Below are 18,629 nucleotides of genomic sequence, written 5' to 3' on the forward strand. Positions count from 1 at the left end.
CTAGGCTAGTGCAGTGCCCTCTCGTTCTCAGGCAGTCATTGGAGCTAGGTTAGTGTAGTGCCCCCTCTTTCTCAGGCGGTTACCAAATCACTAAAGTCAAATCAAATTGTATTTGTCACACGTACTGAATAGAACATGTGTAGACCTTACAGTGAAATGGTTACCTACAAACCCTTAACCAACAATGCAGTTTAAGAAAAATATGTTTTAGGTAAGAAATAGATAAGTATGAAATAAAACATAAAAATGATTAAAGAGTTGCAGTAAAATAACAGCAGCTGGGCTATGTACAGGGGGGTACTGGTGCAGAGGCAATGTGCGGGAGTCAATGTGGGGGAGTTAGGGTAAGCTAGTGCAGTCCCCCCTCTTTCTCAGGCAGTTATTGGAGCCAGGCTTCAGCAGAGCCGATGCATCTTGTGGTGTTTGTAGTGGTCAACACAAGACTCGACATCCAGCTAAAACTCAATGCAGGGAGCTCCTCGGCAGTGCAGCTTTAAGAGGATTGGAGAGGATGGGATCTGTAATATGTATTGTAGGCCCCTCCTCCCACAGTGATGTCAGTTGGAGGCAGAGAGGTGGGCAGTACTAAGGGACTGGGTTCATGCAATACTACTGAGACAACTAGGCACAGCTTAGCACACAGATACAGCATAACGTCTATTTCAGCCCCGCTGTAAGTGATACCGCACTAAGGAACACTTTCATCAAACTCCGTTGGGGGACAGAACACTACCCAGGCTACAGGCCATTTATGTGTAATTTTTTTGTTGCTGAATAATAACCTTTAAAAAAAAACTGTGCCGAAAAAGCTGAAGTTTCCAGTAATCGTACCAAACTGTTTAATTTTTGTGCGCTCTTGGATGGAAGTTTATGCGCATTGTTAAAACGCTGTTACACATGATCAATGAAACGGTCTTCCATACAAGCGATTTGCACCATTTGTTGCAAGAGAGAGCATTTTAAAACACACGCAGGGCTATTTCATGTAAATCAAGCGACATGGACCATCAGCATCTCTCCTGCCGCCCGCGATTGAACCACAGTTAACCCACGATATCTGAAGAGGAATTACATAGGCTCTTTGAGTTATAAAAAAATATTCTGCAATCATTGCCTTTGCCTCTCGCATGTGGACCATAGACTTTTTTAGGACATGGATCATTTGCTGTAGTGGATAACCCTTCCCTGATGTGTGTTTTTTGTTTGATTCCCGCTACCAGAAGAGGATCTTTTTTTCTCCACTTTTCCACTTCAGTGTAATTCTATGGCACTTCTTCTTCTAAAGCACTGATGTCGCTACGTGACGGGAATTGCGATTGATTTTCCATATTCTGTTTCAAGGGATAGAAGGTCAACATTACTATCACTAGTGTCAAGTAAAGACAGGTAACATCATCCATTTCTAATATTAGTTTATTTCATTCTGAATACAATCCTACAAGTTTTTACGGTATCATGTCATATGAAAATTATAGGTACATTTAAAAAGAAAGTATTCAACCGATCTAGAGGAAAATAATGTTATGATAATGGTCAAATATAGGAAGCCAAATTGACCATGAATTTACGCAAACTGTAGGCTATATTCCTACGGACCGGATGCCACATCGCAGTTGATTCGCGTCGCTCAGTTACAGGGTTGCATGTATGGCACCATAAAAATGTTATCAAACAACTTATAGATAAAAAAAACAAACACAATAATCACATTCAGCGTTAAAACGAGACACCCATTGAGTCATTGTTTTTACGCATCGGATTTGGTCAGTCCAAAATCTATCGTGTAAAAAAACAACAACATTCATCTCGTTATATTAAAGGTCTTTATAGTTATGATCGCGACACGTTTCAAAACATTTATACTGTGTTTTCTTCAAGCAGCCTATAGGGTATTATTGAATAGACTATTCAACCATAGGTGTCTCATGGCCATTATTGTCGGTCATGAGTTATTCAATCTGTGCGTGGTCAACATTGGTATACTTTTTTCAAATTCGTGTTTAAGTAGGCTGTGTAAACTAGGCTACCGCATACTTTTCGGCAGGTGAGTTTTTGACTGCACGTTTAATGAACAGGTTAGCAGAGCGGTCACTAAGCTGGCACAGCCACAAAGTCATAAAAATCTGATTTTATACCTAATCTTAACCACACTGCTAACCCTAATGACGGTTAATGAGTTTCATAATTAAAGCGGACCTCCCTGGTCAAATTGCATTATGGATAATGCACACCGCGACTGGAATGCAGCGTTTATCCTTTCAACTTCAGGGGCATTATCCCCTTTTACAAAAGCATTGTCAGCAGGTCCGTTATTTGATATATAAGGACTGATTAGTGCTCTTGAGTAACACATATGCTGTACAGTAAACACAGTACCCACACGTTCCATGCTCGAAAAGGACATGCACTAGGCTATCCATGCTCATTTTATTGAGGGGATTCACATGGGCAACATAGTCACTACCATATAGCCTTTACATTTTTACATAGCAGGCGATGTCATACTGTTATTGTAGAGGACGATTATTATTATAAAAACGAACCGTAGGTCTATTCCTTGTTTGAGCAACTGGAGGCTATTCACATTTTATTCACAGCAGGTTATCCAAGATTGATTGCTTAATGATTTTCTGACTTAGAAGACATGTCTGAATTTACTCTTAGAAAGACGTGTTGAGTCTTCTATGCTTTGCTGATAAATGATATGGTGTAGGCAGTGTAGGCTAACAGAGATTGATAACGCTTAAGTTCTTAGATCTACACCTTAGTGATCATAACACATCTACAGTCTCTTAGTTTTGCATTCATTCAAATGTACACCAGTGCTTAGTTGTCCTGTCCTTAGTTGTGGTAATTAACTATTCTTCAATGGTAGTTAAGTATGACGTCTGAGTGTTCTACTTGGATGTGCAATTTTAACTGTGTCTGTCTGGTGTTGCCTCTTACAAGTCCACCAATTCATAAGTAGCTGGTTTTATATTGGTTCATGGTGTTATAGCTGGTGAAGCTATATCAACAGTGTCCAAAACAATATCTGAGACTTCCGTTGCAAGTTTCAAAATGTGGTTGTGAATGGTCCTCCTTTTTCCTCTTATCGTATTTATTATATTATATTATTATAATATATTTTTTAATTATTTTATTATTATCATATATATTCTATTATTATGTTCATATATATTATATTATTATAATATATTTTTTAATTATTTTATTATTATCATATATATTATATTATTATGTTCATATATATTATATTATTATTATCATATATATTACATTATATTATATTATCAAATATATTATATCATATTATTATTCTCATATTTATTATATCATAGTATTATTATCATATGTACTATATTATTATTGCCATATATAATATACTATATTATTGTTATCATATATATTTTATTATATTATTATTATTATCATATCTACTACATCATAATATTATTACCATATATATTATATTATATTATATTATCATTACCATATATATTATATTATATTATCATTATCATTATCATATATATTATATTATATTATTATCATCATATATATTATATTGTATTATTATTATCATATGCACTATATTATATTATTATTATCATATATATTAAATTATATTATATATATATTTTTTTATGACTATTATTATTATTAGTATTATCATTATTATTATTATTATTATTATTATTATTAATAATAATAATCCTGCTACCAGTCACGTTCTCTAATACCCTCCTATATCTACATATATACCTGAAACACTCCAGTAGCCCTGTACATTGTACTTGTGTTATTGGCACTGTGCTTGTCTTCATTATATGTTTCATTTGTATTGGCTATGCTATTTTGATATTGATTACTGCGCTGTTGGGTAGAGCATTCAAGTTATGAATTTCACTGTACTTGTGCATGTGACAAATACAACTTGAACTATAATTGTTTTTTAAAATTTAAATCACGTCTATATTTCTTCAGTAGCCTAACTTCCACAATGATTTAGAATGATAAACATTTGCACATACATAATGTCTGTCTCGTAGGGCATGTTCAACATCAAACAGAGAAACACAGTCAAGGGTATCAATTATGTGTATTTTATTGTGAACAGTATAGTCTTCATCGACTCTTTGGCTAACACAACAAACACGTCTTGTTTAATCCTGCTGTGCTAAACTACTATTTTTCCTCTCCAAATGCATAGATGTTAAAAAAAAAACTGCTTACCAAGCCAATGGTTTCTCGAGAATGATTGCTATTCCCTTTCCTATACATTTTTTAAATTATATACTGAACTAATACTATTTACCACTTTCAATAGCTAAACAAACAAACTTGTGTTTGTGACAAATAAAAAATAGATTTGAAGAGTTGTTTGACTATCCAATCAAAAGTTTGAATAAAGCAAATGTTATCAAACATTTTTTAATTTTACTCTTTAGCATTAGATGTTCAAATGATCCTGATATTTATATTGGCGCCGGTAGTATTCCATGTGTAATTAACTGACATGTCTCTTCACTGCCCTCTAGAGGTACTCAGAGTGTTATCACATGAACTGACGTGACACGATGTAAAGGATTTAAATGCCAATTTTTTTGTGACATTATCGCCTCTGTGTTGGTCATTCTTAGTCATGCATCTATGGAATATCTTGACGTTTTCTTTCTCATATTAAAAACATAAATTATTTTTGATTATTATCTCACCGTGTTGACATTTCTATCCAGAAAATAATGCAACTGCACAAAAGCAACAAAAAAAATCTCATAACTTTGAAATGTTTGATTTATTTTACCTCGGGATTGATATATGATTGATGCATTTACTGTACATTGGGACTAAATTCGATTTTTACAAATTTGACCGAAGAATTAAGACATATTGACAATGTATTAGTCTTATCTGAGCTAAAATGTCAAAAAGACAATACTAATTAGCTATTTTTAAAATGGTTCATTCTTATCAGCAGGAATCTTCTCTGCCCCAGCTCTGAAGACCACAGTCATTACTCAGTGATGAGAAATCTACCATTATTCCTCTTGTGACAACTAGATAAGGAAACTTCTAGGCTGTAGATCTTTTAAAGGAAGACTGAATAGATCTTGACCATAAACCTGTCTGTCTGCCAGTCTGTCGTAGCTCCATGAAACCAAGAGAGATAGAGACTGGGGTTACCAAGATTGTGTCGCTTTGCAAGTCCAGCTTGCAAGGCTTTAAGAAATATCTCTTCATGTATATCCATGGACACCCAAATCACAGTTTTGGGGATAGAGAACAACATTTCTGGAGTGACTCCATCAATGTTCCGTTTAAGATGCCAGATAAATAGATTCTTTGGGAAGGTGAAGGTGTTCCCCCTCCCCCCTCTCTCCGCTGCCACAGCTCAGCCTGATAATACCAGCCTGCCCGAACGGCCTGTCCATCATATTGTCATGTAAAGTAATCCAGGAGCTGTCTGCTACTAGCCTCCCCCGTTCAACTCTGTCTCCAGAGAGAGGAGAGAAGCAGAGTTGTCTCGCCTAGGGCTCAAAATAGCTCTTTCTGGAGCCTAGTGAAATGTTAGCATGGAAAGATGTTCTTCTTGATTGACATTTAAACTTTATTTTCGTTATTCGTTCATTCATTATTTTCCCAATTCTTCGTTGTCAAACTGTTCTTTTTTTAAACTGTAAAAGTTGTAGCTCATTGCTCAATCTGCCCAATGCATAGTTCTGAAGATGGTGTAATTTGGAGAAAGATCTGTGCAGAACATGACTAAATGAACCCTTCTTTCTCTCTAGGAAAGGTGAAAACTTCAAAGACAAACAAATCACAACCCCCATGCAGTGTTTTCATTTATATGTTTTTATACAAGTATCTGTGCTGCTGAGAGTAACCTTCACATGGATGGCTGTCATGTAGATACCGTAGGCAATGCTTTTCTAACCCAAAAAGGCTTATAATGAGTCTAACCCCAAACCTATAATGAGTATAGCCCTAACCCTATAATGAGTCTAAACCTAACCCTATAATGAGTCTAAACCTAACCCTATAATGAGTCTAACCCCAAACCTATAATGTGTCTAACCCTAACCCTATAATGAGTCTAAACCTAACCCTATAATGAGTCTAAACCTAACCCTATAATGAGTCTAATCCTAACCCTATAATGAGTCTAAACCTAACCCTACAATGACTCTAAACCTAACGCTATAATGAGTCTAAACCTAACCCTATAATGAGTCTAAACCTAACCCTACAATGACTCTAAACCTAACGCTATAATGAGTCTAAACCTAACCCTATAATGAGTCTAACCCCAAACCTATAATGTGTCTAACCCTAACCCTATAATGAGTCTAAACCTAACCCTATAATGAGTCTAAACCTAACCCTATAATGAGTCTAATCCTAACCCTATAATGAGTCTAAACCTAACCCTACAATGACTCTAAACCTAACGCTATAATGAGTCTAAACCTAACCCTATAATGAGTCTAAACCTAACCCTATAATGAGTCTAAACCTAACCCTATAATGAGTCTAAATCTAACCCTGTAATGAGTCTAAACCTAACCCTATAATGAGTCTAAACCTAACCCTATAATGAGTCTAAACCTAACCCTATAATGAGTCTAACCCCAACCCTATAATGAGTCTAACCCCAACCCTATAATGAGTCTAAACCTAACCCTATAATGAGTCTAAACCTAACCCTATAATGAGTCTAAACCTAACCCTATAATGAGTCTAACCCTAACCCTATAATGAGTCTAAACCTAACCCTATAATGAGTCTAAACCTAAACCTATAATGTGTCTAACCCTAACCCTATAATGACTCTAAACCTAACCCTATAATGAGTCTAAACCTAACCCTATAATGAGTCTAAACCTAACCCTATAATGAGTCTAACCCCAACCCTATAATGAGTCTAAACCTAACCCTATAATGAGTCTAAACCTAACCCTATAATGAGTCTAAACCTAACCCTATAATGAGTCTAAACCTAAACCTATAATGTGTCTAACCCTAACCCTATAATGAGTCTAAACCTAACCCTATAATGGGTCTAAACCTAACCCTATAATGAGTCTAACCCTAACCCTATAATGAGTCTAACCCTAACATGAGTCTAAACCTAACCCTATAGTGAGTCTAACCCTAACCCTATGATGAGTCTAAACCTCATAATGAGTCTAACCCTAACCCTATAACGAGTCTAACCCTAACCCTATAATGAGTCGAAAACTACAATGAGTCTAATCCCAACCCTATAATGAGTCTAACCACACCCTCTATAATGAGTCTAACCCTAACCCTATAATGAGTCTAACCCCAACCTTATAATGAGGCTAACCCCAACCCTATAATGAGTCTAACCCTAACCCTATAATGAGTAACCCTATAATGAATCTATCCCTAACCCTATAATGAGTCTAAACCTAACCCTATAATGAGTCTAAACCTAACCCTATAATGAGTCTAACCCTAACCCTATAATGAGTCTAACCCCAACCCTATAATGAGTCTAACCCTAACCCTATAATGAGTAACCCTATAATGAATCTATCCCTAACCCTATAATGAGTCTAAACCTAACCCTATAATGAGTCTAACCCTAACCCTATAATGAGTCTAACCCCAACCTTATAATGAGGCTAACCCCAACCCTATAATGAGTCTAAATCTAACCCTATAATGAGTCTAAACCTAACCCAATAATGAATCTATCCCTAACCTTATAATGAGTCTAAACCTTACCCTATAATGAGTCTAAACCTAACCCTATAATGAGTCTAACCCTAACATGAGTCTAAACCTAACCCTATAATGAGTCTAAACCTAACCCTATAATGAGTCTAACCCTAACCCTATAATGAGTAACCCTATAATGAATCTATCCCTAACCCTATAATGAGTCTAAACCTAACCCTATAATGAGTCTAAATCTAACCCTGTAATGAGTCTAAACCTAACCCTATAATGAGTCTAAACCTAACCCTATAATGAGTCTAAACCTAACCCTATAATGAGTCTAAACCTAAACCTATAATGTGTCTAACCCTAACCCTATAATGAGTCTAAACCTAACCCTATAATGGGTCTAAACCTAACCATATAATGAGTCTAACCCTAACCCTATAATGAGTCTAACCCTAACATGAGTCTAAACCTAACCCTATAGTGAGTCTAACCCTAACCCTATGATGAGTCTAAACCTCATAATGAGTCTAACCCTAACCCTATAACGAGTCTAACCCTAACCCTATAATGAGTCGAAAACTACAATGAGTCTAATCCCAACCCTATAATGAGTCTAACCACACCCTCTATAATGAGTCTAACCCTAACCCTATAATGAGTCTAACCCCAACCTTATAATGAGGCTAACCCCAACCCTATAATGAGTCTAACCCTAACCCTATAATGAGTAACCCTATAATGAATCTATCCCTAACCCTATAATGAGTCTAAACCTAACCCTATAATGAGTCTAAACCTAACCCTATAATGAGTCTAACCCTAACCCTATAATGAGTCTAACCCCAACCCTATAATGAGTCTAACCCTAACCCTATAATGAGTAACCCTATAATGAATCTATCCCTAACCCTATAATGAGTCTAAACCTAACCCTATAATGAGTCTAACCCTAACCCTATAATGAGTCTAACCCCAACCTTATAATGAGGCTAACCCCAACCCTATAATGAGTCTAAATCTAACCCTATAATGAGTCTAAACCTAACCCAATAATGAATCTATCCCTAACCTTATAATGAGTCTAAACCTTACCCTATAATGAGTCTAAACCTAACCCTATAATGAGTCTAACCCTAACATGAGTCTAAACCTAACCCTATAATGAGTCTAAACCTAACCCTATAATGAGTCTAACCCTAACCCTATAATGAGTAACCCTATAATGAATCTATCCCTAACCCTATAATGAGTCTAAACCTAACCCTATAATGAGTCTAAATCTAACCCTGTAATGAGTCTAAACCTAACCCTATAATGAGTCTAAACCTAACCCTATAATGAGTCTAAACCTAACCCTATAATGAGTCTAACCCCAACCCTATAATGAGTCTAACCCCAACCCTATAATGAGTCTAAACCTAACCCTATAATGAGTCTAAACTTAACCCTATAATGAGTCTAGCCCCAACCCTATAATGAGTATAACCCCAACCCTATAATGAGTCTAAACCTAACCCTATAATGAGTCTAAACCTAACCCTATAATGAGTCTAACCCCAACCCTATAATGAGTCTAAACCTAACCCTATAATGAGTCTAAACCTAACCCTATAATGAGTCGAACCCTAACCCTATAATGAGTCTAAACCTAACCCTATAATGAGTATAACCCTAACCCTATAATGAGTCTAAACCTAACCCTATAATGAGTATAAACCTAACCCTATAATGAGTCTTAACCTAACCCTATAATGAGTATAACCCTAACCCTATAATGAGTCTAAACCTAACCCTATAATGAGTATAAACCTAACCCTATAATGAGTCTAAACCTAACCCTATAATGAGTCTAAACCTAACCCTATAATGAGTCGAACCCTAACCCTATAATGAGTCTAAACCTAACCCTATAATGAGTCGAACCCTAACCCTATAATGAGTCTAAACCTAACCATTTAATGAGTCTAACCCTAACATGAGTCTAAACCTAACCCTATAGTGAGTCTAACCCTAACCCTATGATGAGTCTAAACCTCATAATGAGTCTAACCCTAACCCTATAACGAGTCTAACCCTAACCCTATAATGAGTCGAAAACTACAATGAGTCTAACCACACCCTCTATAATGAGTCTAACCCTAACCCTATAATGAGGCTAACCCCAACCCTATAATGAGTCTAACCCTAACCCTATAATGAGTAACCCTATAATGAATCTATCCCTAACCCTATAATGAGTCTAAACCTAACCCTATAATGAGTCTAAACCTAACCCTATAATGAGTCTAACCCTAACCCTATAATGAGTCTAACCCCAACCTTATAATGAGGCTAACCCCAACCCTATAATGAGTCTAAATCTAACCCTATAATGAGTCTAAACCTAACCCAATAATGAATCTATCCCTAACCCTATAATGAGTCTAAACCTTACCCTATAATGAGTCTAACCCTAACATGAGTCTAAACCTAACCCTATAATGAGTCTAAACCTAACCCTATAATGAGTCTAACCCTAACCCTATATTGAGTAACCCTATAATGAATCTATCCCTAACCCTATAATGAGTCTAACCCTAACCCTATAATGAGTCTAACCCTAACCCTATAATGAGTCTAACGCTATAATGAATCTAACCCTATAATGAGTCTAACCCTAACCCTATAATGAGTCTAACCATATAATGAGTCTAACCCTAACCCTATAATGAGTCTAACCCTATAATGAGCTTAACCCCAACCCCAAATTTAGTGTAACCCTATAATGAGTCTAACCATATAATGAGTCCTGACCCCATAATGAGTCTAACCCTACCCCTATAATGAGTCTAAACCTAAAATAAATCTAATCCTATAATGAGTCTAACCCTATAATGATTCTAACCCTAACCATATAATTATTCTAACCCTAACCCTATATTGAGTCTAACCATAACCCAATAATGAGTCTAACCCTATAAGGAGTCTAACCCTATAATGAGTCTAACCCTACCCCTATAATGAGTCTAACCCTACCCCTATAATGAGTCTAACCCTATAAGGAGTCTAACCCTATAATGAGTCTAACCCTATAATGATTCTAACCCTAACCATATAATTATTCTAACCCTAACCCTATATTGAGTCTAACCATAACCCAATAATGAGTCTAACCCTATAATGAGTCTAACCCTATAAGGAGTCTAACCCTATAATGAGTCTAACCCTACCCCTATAATGATTCTAACACTATAATGAGTCTAACCCTATAATGAGTCTAACACTATATTGAGTCTAACCCTATAAGGAGTCTAACCCTATAATGAGTCTAACCCTATAATGAGTCTAACCCTATAATGAGTCTAACCCTATAATGAGTCTAACCCTATAAGGAGTCTAACCCTATAATGAGTCTAACCCTATAAGGAGTCTAACCCTATAAGGAGTCTAACCCTATAATGAGTCTAACCCTACCCCTATATTGAGTCTAACCCTATAATGAGTCTAACCCTATAAGGAGTCTAACCCTATAAGGAGTCTAACACTATATTGAGTCTATCCCTATAATGAGTATAAACCTATAGTGAGACTAATCCTATATTGAGTCTAACCCAAACCTTAGAATGATTCTAACCCTATATTGAGTCTAACCATAACCCTATAATGAGTCTATCCTTATAACGAGTCTAACCCTATAATGAGTCTAACCCTACCCCTATAATGAGTCTAACCCTATAATGAGTCTAACCCTACCCCTATAATGAGTCTAACACTATATTGAGTCTAACCCTATAATGAGTCTAATCCTAACCTTATAATGAGTCTAAACCTATAATGATTCTAACCCAAACCCTATAATGAGTGTAACGTTAACCCTATAATGAGTCTAACCCTATAATGAGTCTATCCCTTTAATGAGTCTATCCCTATAATGAGTCTCACCAGTTTCATTAAATCCTTTAACTATTGTAGTAATTGATTTACTTTTAGGGATGCTGCTATGGCAGTTAGATGGCACCACCATCTCAATGTAAAATATCCCATATTGTAAAGTTTTCATACGGTAGTCATAGATTCATTCTCAAGACAGTGTACTAGCTCTGTCCCTATGTACTGTCGATAGAAAATGCACAGTTTCACAGAACGCTTCTCAACACAGCTGTGCAAAATCTCTGTGATGGATATTAAAATAAGGGCTCTGGGAGGGGAAATGAAAGGTAGATTGATACTCTCTTTATTACCTCCTAACCAATGTGTTGTGTGAGTCTACATCTCCTATAAGGCTTATGATAAATGCTCAGAGATCAGATGGATAGGCCTGGAATGCAGCGAGATGTAAATAACAAATTCATATGTTAGTGATTGGATGTAAGTTGTTGGAATGATGTAAAAAATAAGGTTGAAAAGCGAAGCGTTATTGAATACATCCATGTTGAACCCCAGTGTATTACAGCTGTGGTGTTATGTACTATTTCTTTTAAGATGTCTTCCAAGGTTCGACATTAAAAAGGGGTCATGAATTCTCCTATTTTATATCACCTTTATTTTGAAGTCATACTGAGACTAGGATCTGTTTTACAGATGAGCCCTGCATGAATACGTCAAACACATACAATACACGACATGACAAAACATATTAAGAAAAACAGACATATTTATCAACATAGATGTCTCCGATCATGACTCTGTAAATTGTTTCACATAAAGGGTGCAAAAAAACTAAAAAAAGCTTTACCCAAATCTGTGGAAACCGAAGGGGCATCCAGTGTTATTCAAGCCTGAGACTGGGTTTGGCAATTTGTAAGTCTAAATTGATAGATACATAGGACGTTTCTGCAACAGTGATTTCTAGATCAACACAAGACAATGCTGTTCTCTCCTTACATATAAAGAGGCCCAACCCACTTTTTGACACAAAACACAATGGTGAGTTCTAGAATCATCACCAGCAATAAACCTATGTGTCCAATGGTGAGTTCTAGAATCATCACCAGTAATAAAACTAAGGGAACAATGGTGAGTTCTAGAATCATCACCAGCAATAAACCTATGTGTCCAATGGTGAGTTCTAGAATCATCATCAGTAATAAAACTAAGGGAACAATGGTGAGTTCTAGAATCATCACCAGTAATAAAACTAAGGGAACAATGGTGAGTTCTAGAATCATCACCAGCAATAAACCTAAGTGTCCAATGGTGAGTTCTAGAATCATCACCAGCAATAAACCTATGTGTCCAATGGTGAGTTCTAGAATCATCATCAGTAATAAAACTAAGGGAACAATGGTGAGTTCTATAATCATCACCAGCAATAAACCTATGTGTTCAATGGTGAGTTCTAGAATCATCACCAGTAATAAAACTAAGGGAACAATGGTGAGTTCTAGAATCATCACCAGTAATAAAAGTAAGGGAACAATGGTGAGTTCTAGAATCATCACCAGTAATAAACCTAAGTGTCCAATGGTGAGTTCTAGAATCATCACCAGTAATAAAACTAAGGGAACAATGGTGAGTTCTAGAATCATCACCAGCAATAAAACTAAGGGAACAATGGTGAGTTCTAGAATCATCACCAGCAATAAACCTATGTGTCCAATGGTGAGTTCTAGAATCATCACCAGTAATAAAACTAAGGCAACAATGGTGAGTTCTAGAATCATCACCAGTAATAAACCTAAGTGTCCAATGGTGAGTTCTAGAATCATCACCAGTAATAAAAGTAAGGGAACAATGGTGAGTTCTAGAATCATCACCAGTAATAAAACTAAGGGAACAATGGTGAGTTCTAGAATCATCACCAGTAATAAACCTAAGTGTCCAATGGTGAGTTCTAGAATCATCACCAGTAATAAAACTAAGGCAACAATGGTGAGTTCTAGAATCATCACCAGTAATAAACCTAAGTGTCCAATGGTGAGTTCTAGAATCATCACCAGTAATAAAACTAAGGGAACAATGGTGAGTTCTAGAACCATCACCAGTAATAAACCTAAGGGAACAATGGTGAGTTGTAGAACCATCACCAGTAATAAACCTACCTTATTTCTGTAAAATAAACCAACCTTGAACTTCAATTTCTTCACCAGCTCAGTGACATGTTTTTTAAATTACAGTTTGTCGTCAAGGAAGATACCAATATATTTCTAGGAAGGTACTCGCTCAATTTGTGTACTGTTCAAACTAATCATTACAAATGCATTTAAATCTGGGTTATGGGACCAAGAAAAAAATTATTCATGTTGTTTTGTTTACATTTAGCGCTAGCTTTAGATCCATGACCTCTGCAGTTCTATAAAAATCCAACTTCAAATGTGAGAAGTCTTGGCCCACCGATGGAGCAATTGAGTACAAACCTGTATCATCTGCATATAAATGTATATAAAACATTATTTTACAGCATTATCAATGTTATTTATTTACATTGTAAACAGTAGTGGGCCGAGGATCGAACCTTGGGGCACCGCTTTATGTAACTCAAGGAACTCCTATTTTTACCACATCTACCTTGATGTCCTGAATTCTGTCATTGAGATAATTAAGAAACCGTTGACATACATCTTTACCCAACCCTATGGAGGACAGCTTATTAATCAGAATCAGTAGCTGTTTGTTGACCAACGATAATAGTATTTTTGCAAGACAAGGGATCCATGGAAATGGGTCAAAAATTATTATAAGATCATTACTATCCCTTATGGAGTGGTAAGAAACTTTCCACAATTTTGGAATATTTCTTGATACTAAAGTTACATAAAACATGTCTCTTACTGAGCCAGCAATGAGGGGCGCTACTTACCTAAGCAGAGACGGGTCCTCGTGTCACATCGTAAAACGCATCACAACTGCATGATAATGCACTAATTAAACAAACTGTACGTCTCCGCTGGTCCTGGTCTCCCTTGTAAAAGAGACCTGAAATTAAATAAAAAAAGTATAGTTGTTACCCGTAAATTCTAATCCAAATAACCTGAAAGTTGTTCTTGCTATAAGAAGCAGAACAACTGTCATCATATCCCCATGCTCCCTTTTTGGATGGCCTAGTTTGGTTTTGGCAATAGGGGCCTTTGCCCCCCAGGCAGGTTTTAGCACACAAAGCCCATGATAGAATTGGTGGAACTATCTACCAAGTAAACTGGCATAAAATAAGAAAACACTGATTTATGAATACTGTCAGATGGTGCTGAAAACCATAGGGTGTTATTCTTTTTACTGTTGACTATTTACTAATTTACCATGGGCTTAATGATAGAGAGAGAGAGAACAGACAGAGCACTTATTTTCTATCTAATAACAATACATGTAGCATGTCAGAGAAAACTCGATTAACTAATGGTAACGATTTCATTTTATGATGATATTCTATGATAATATAATTCTATCCTAATGTGAGACATGGTGGCTTTCGTAATGCGTCAATGAATTGTTATGCAGAACATGTTGTTTTCATATGGCTGGGCATTCACGCAATCGTTCACATTCCAGTTATTTTTTTGTACATTTTTTTGTTTGTTCCAGATACTCAACAAATGAGACTTTTAAGTTAATTTGCTGTTAAAGTGTATTTTTAATCTATGGTTGTGCATTAAAATGAAGGTCATTGCACACGCAGTAACACCTATCCACCACACTGGAAAATATATGTAGTCTGCATCCTAAATAGTACCATAGCCCATATATAGTACACACGGTTTCGCCATGTTTCCTGCTCGTAACGATCTGACTGATTCCCAGAATGCATATCTTTCAAACCCGATGACACCGCAAGGTCAACTCATGTACAAAAACGTAATGCCTCACACTAGCTAAACTCATAAAAAAACATTCATACAAGTTTGTGTATCGACTACGCCAATGATGATCTCCTCTGATTCACACACACACACACACACACACACACACACACACACACACACACACACACACACACACACACACACACACACACACACACACACACACACCCTCCCTGCGATGAAAATATGAATTGGTTGATTACTGCAATGTAACGGATTGATGGAATATGGCAACTAATAACCTGTTCGTGTCTTTGTGTTCAACGGGGTGTCATCAAAGGTTAATTGTGTAAAATGTCTGTTAATTTGTTCTCAAAGACATTGGAGGGATGCAGGCTCAGAGCTAGTTAGGTTGATAGGTCACGTTCAACCCTCTCCATAAGGGAGAATCATACTAATTACAGTCAGAAGACATGGGTCTGCGTTTGAGTGAAACCCTCTTCCCTAAAGTGTGCACTGTTGTTGATCATAGAGCTCTGGTCAAAAAGTAGTGCGCTATACAGCGAATAGGGTGCCAAAAAGTAGTGCACTATACAGGGAATAGGGTGCGCTTTTCAGACGTAACCTGTGTGTCATGTAACTTTTGCAGAGACATGACTCTTTCTCTTTCCTTCTCTCTGTCTCTCTCCCTCTCCCTCTCCCTCTCCCTCTCCCTCTCCCTCTCTCTCTCTCTCTCTTCTTTCTCTTTACCCCAGTGACAGAGTTGCAGCCTTAAGAAAAAAATACTCCCACCCTCTCTGATTATGGACTTAGCAGGTCATGCTCATGTGCTGGTGGTGTTACTCACCTGCCTGGTCTTGCTGTCCTGGGCCCAAGAGAAGGACTACACGGTGAGGGAGGAGCAGCCCGAGAATGTCCGCATCGGGAACCTACGGAAGGACTTGGACCTGAACCTTGACCCTGACTTCAAGCTGTCCTCGCCACTGCAGTTTAAGCCCGTCTACAAAACGGGCGATGTGCCTTTGGTGAGGGTAGAGGCCAACACCGGGGAGATCTTCACCACGGCTCACCGCATCGACCGAGAGAAGCTCTGCTCAGGAGTATTCAACGAGAAGCGCTGCTTCTACGAGATCGAGGTCGCCGTTCTGCCTGACGAGATCTTCCGTCTGGTTAAGATCCGGTTCCTGATTGAGGACATCAATGACAACGCTCCACTCTTCCAGTCCACCGTAATAAACATCTCCATCCCAGAGAACACAGCCATCAACACCCGGTACCCCGTGCCCTCTGCATTTGACCCAGACGTGGGGATCAATGGGATCCAACACTATGAACTTGTCAAGGTGAGCTCACACTTCTCTCAATCAGTATCGAGTGACCGTCACTGCTTGTGTGCTTGACATGAAGATCAATAGTTTGTATTCTTAAGAATGGTTTGTTTTCATTCTTATTTGTTTTAAAAACAGTTACACAAATTGCTAACTCCAGAAGATTGTCAACGCTAGTTTAAATAATTTCAAAATATTCCATAATTCAAAAGAGCAGAAGAGACGGGGTAGATGTACTAGGTACTAGCTGCATACAGTACCACCCCTCCCAGTATCACTGCTGTTCACCTGCATTTAGTTGAACCCATAAGGTTGTGTGTTAGTAGAGCTGTTCTCTGTTGTCAGACTGTATGAGCAACGTTTCCACGCTTAAATCAGAACAGAGCCTTAGGGCCACCGAGAAACCACCATGCTTTCTTTGAAAAGGCTTTATGTCATTATGTGTAGCAAGTGAAAAGCAAGGTGTAGTTTTGCAATAAACCATAACAACAAAAGTCCCTCTAGGAAATTGCAGATGCAGCATATTCCTCCGAATCCCAGGAAAAAAAGGTTAAATGTCGGGAACATTGTAGATTATTGCCGAGAAAAGGACCGTACTGTATTATGCTAATAAGTGCCTCATGCAGAACCCACCGTTCTTTTTTATCATCTAATTGATGTTCTATTCAATCGCAGCGCAATTTTCTCAGTTGCCTTAATGAAGTCGGCCTAAAAACAGAAAGTAGGATAATGTCATGCATTCTCCATTCATAGTCTAGACAATACTCAATACGTCGTGGAGGAAGATGAATATTGCAGATTATCTGAGGCCTGCTTGTGAATTCTAATTCTTACAGTTTTTGAGAGGAGATGCAGCACACCATTTGCTATGCGGAGGTGGCACTAAACACATGTAAAGGCTGTAGCAGATAGTCTTCTATAACAAGGACTAAACACATGTAAAGGCTGTAGCAGATAGTCTTCTATAACAAGGACTAAACACATGTAAAGGCTGTAGCAGATAGTCTTCTATAACAAGGACTAAACACATGTAAAGGCTGTAGCAGATAGTCTTCTATAACAAGGACTAAACACATGTAAAGGCTGTAGCAGATAGTCTTCTATAACAAGGACTAAACACATGTAAAGGCTGTAGCAGATAGTCTTCTATAACAAGGACTAAACACTTGTAAAGGCTGTAGCAGATAGTCTTCTATAACAAGGACTAAACACTTGTAAAGGCTGTAGCAGATAGTCTTCTATAACAAGGACTAAACACATGTAAAGGCTGTAGCAGATAGTCTTCTATAACAAGGACTAAACACATGTAAAGGCTGTAGCAGATAGTCTTCTATAACAAGGACTAAACACATGTAAAGGCTGTAGCAGATAGTCTTCTATAACAAGGACTAAACACATGTAAAGGCTGTAGCAGATAGTCTTCTATAACAAGGACTAAACACTTGTAAAGGCTGTAGCAGATAGTCTTCTATAACAAGGACTAAACACTTGTAAAGGCTGTAGCAGATAGTCTTCTATAACAAGGACTAAACACATGTAAAGGCTGTAGCAGATAGTCTTCTATAACAAGCATGTATGGGAAAAGTTTGCTTTGGAAAAGGTTGTCTCATCTCGGCGACACGATGATGTTTTTAGGAGCTCGATCTGAGATGATAATGAGACAAGTCACAGGTTGTCTCATATTAAGTTTGCTTTGTGTGAAAATTAACAGTTTCCTTGCTGCTCATGTCTGACTTGATTACCAATTTGCATTTTGAATGAGTTATTCCTGTGCCAAAGCCTCCCCCGCTGAAATGTCCTGAATTGTTCCTGGAAAATGACCAGCCAAATGTTTGGCACATAGCAGCGATGATGATCTCCAGTCATTCCCATCACCTTTTCATGACCG

The 18,629-nt window shown here is 37.3% G+C and overlaps 1 protein-coding gene across 2 annotated transcripts in view; it reads left to right on the forward strand.

Annotated features, from left to right (window-relative positions):
* The first annotated feature begins 631 nt into the window (after positions 1–631).
* LOC115120934 (protocadherin-11 X-linked-like) overlaps positions 632–18,629 on the forward strand; it is a 324,301-nt gene continuing 306,303 nt past the window's right edge. For both annotated transcript variants that reach the window (XM_065019983.1, XM_029649920.2), the window contains exons 1-2: positions 632–1,386; positions 16,169–16,756. In XM_065019983.1, the coding sequence (XP_064876055.1) occupies positions 16,217–16,756 (540 nt within the window). In that variant the 5' untranslated portion in view covers positions 632–1,386; positions 16,169–16,216. The remainder of the gene's footprint in view (positions 1,387–16,168; positions 16,757–18,629) is intronic.

The sequence above is a fragment of the Oncorhynchus nerka genome, linkage group LG6, assembly GCF_034236695.1.
Source record: "Oncorhynchus nerka isolate Pitt River linkage group LG6, Oner_Uvic_2.0, whole genome shotgun sequence".
Lineage (NCBI taxonomy): Eukaryota > Metazoa > Chordata > Actinopteri > Salmoniformes > Salmonidae > Oncorhynchus > Oncorhynchus nerka.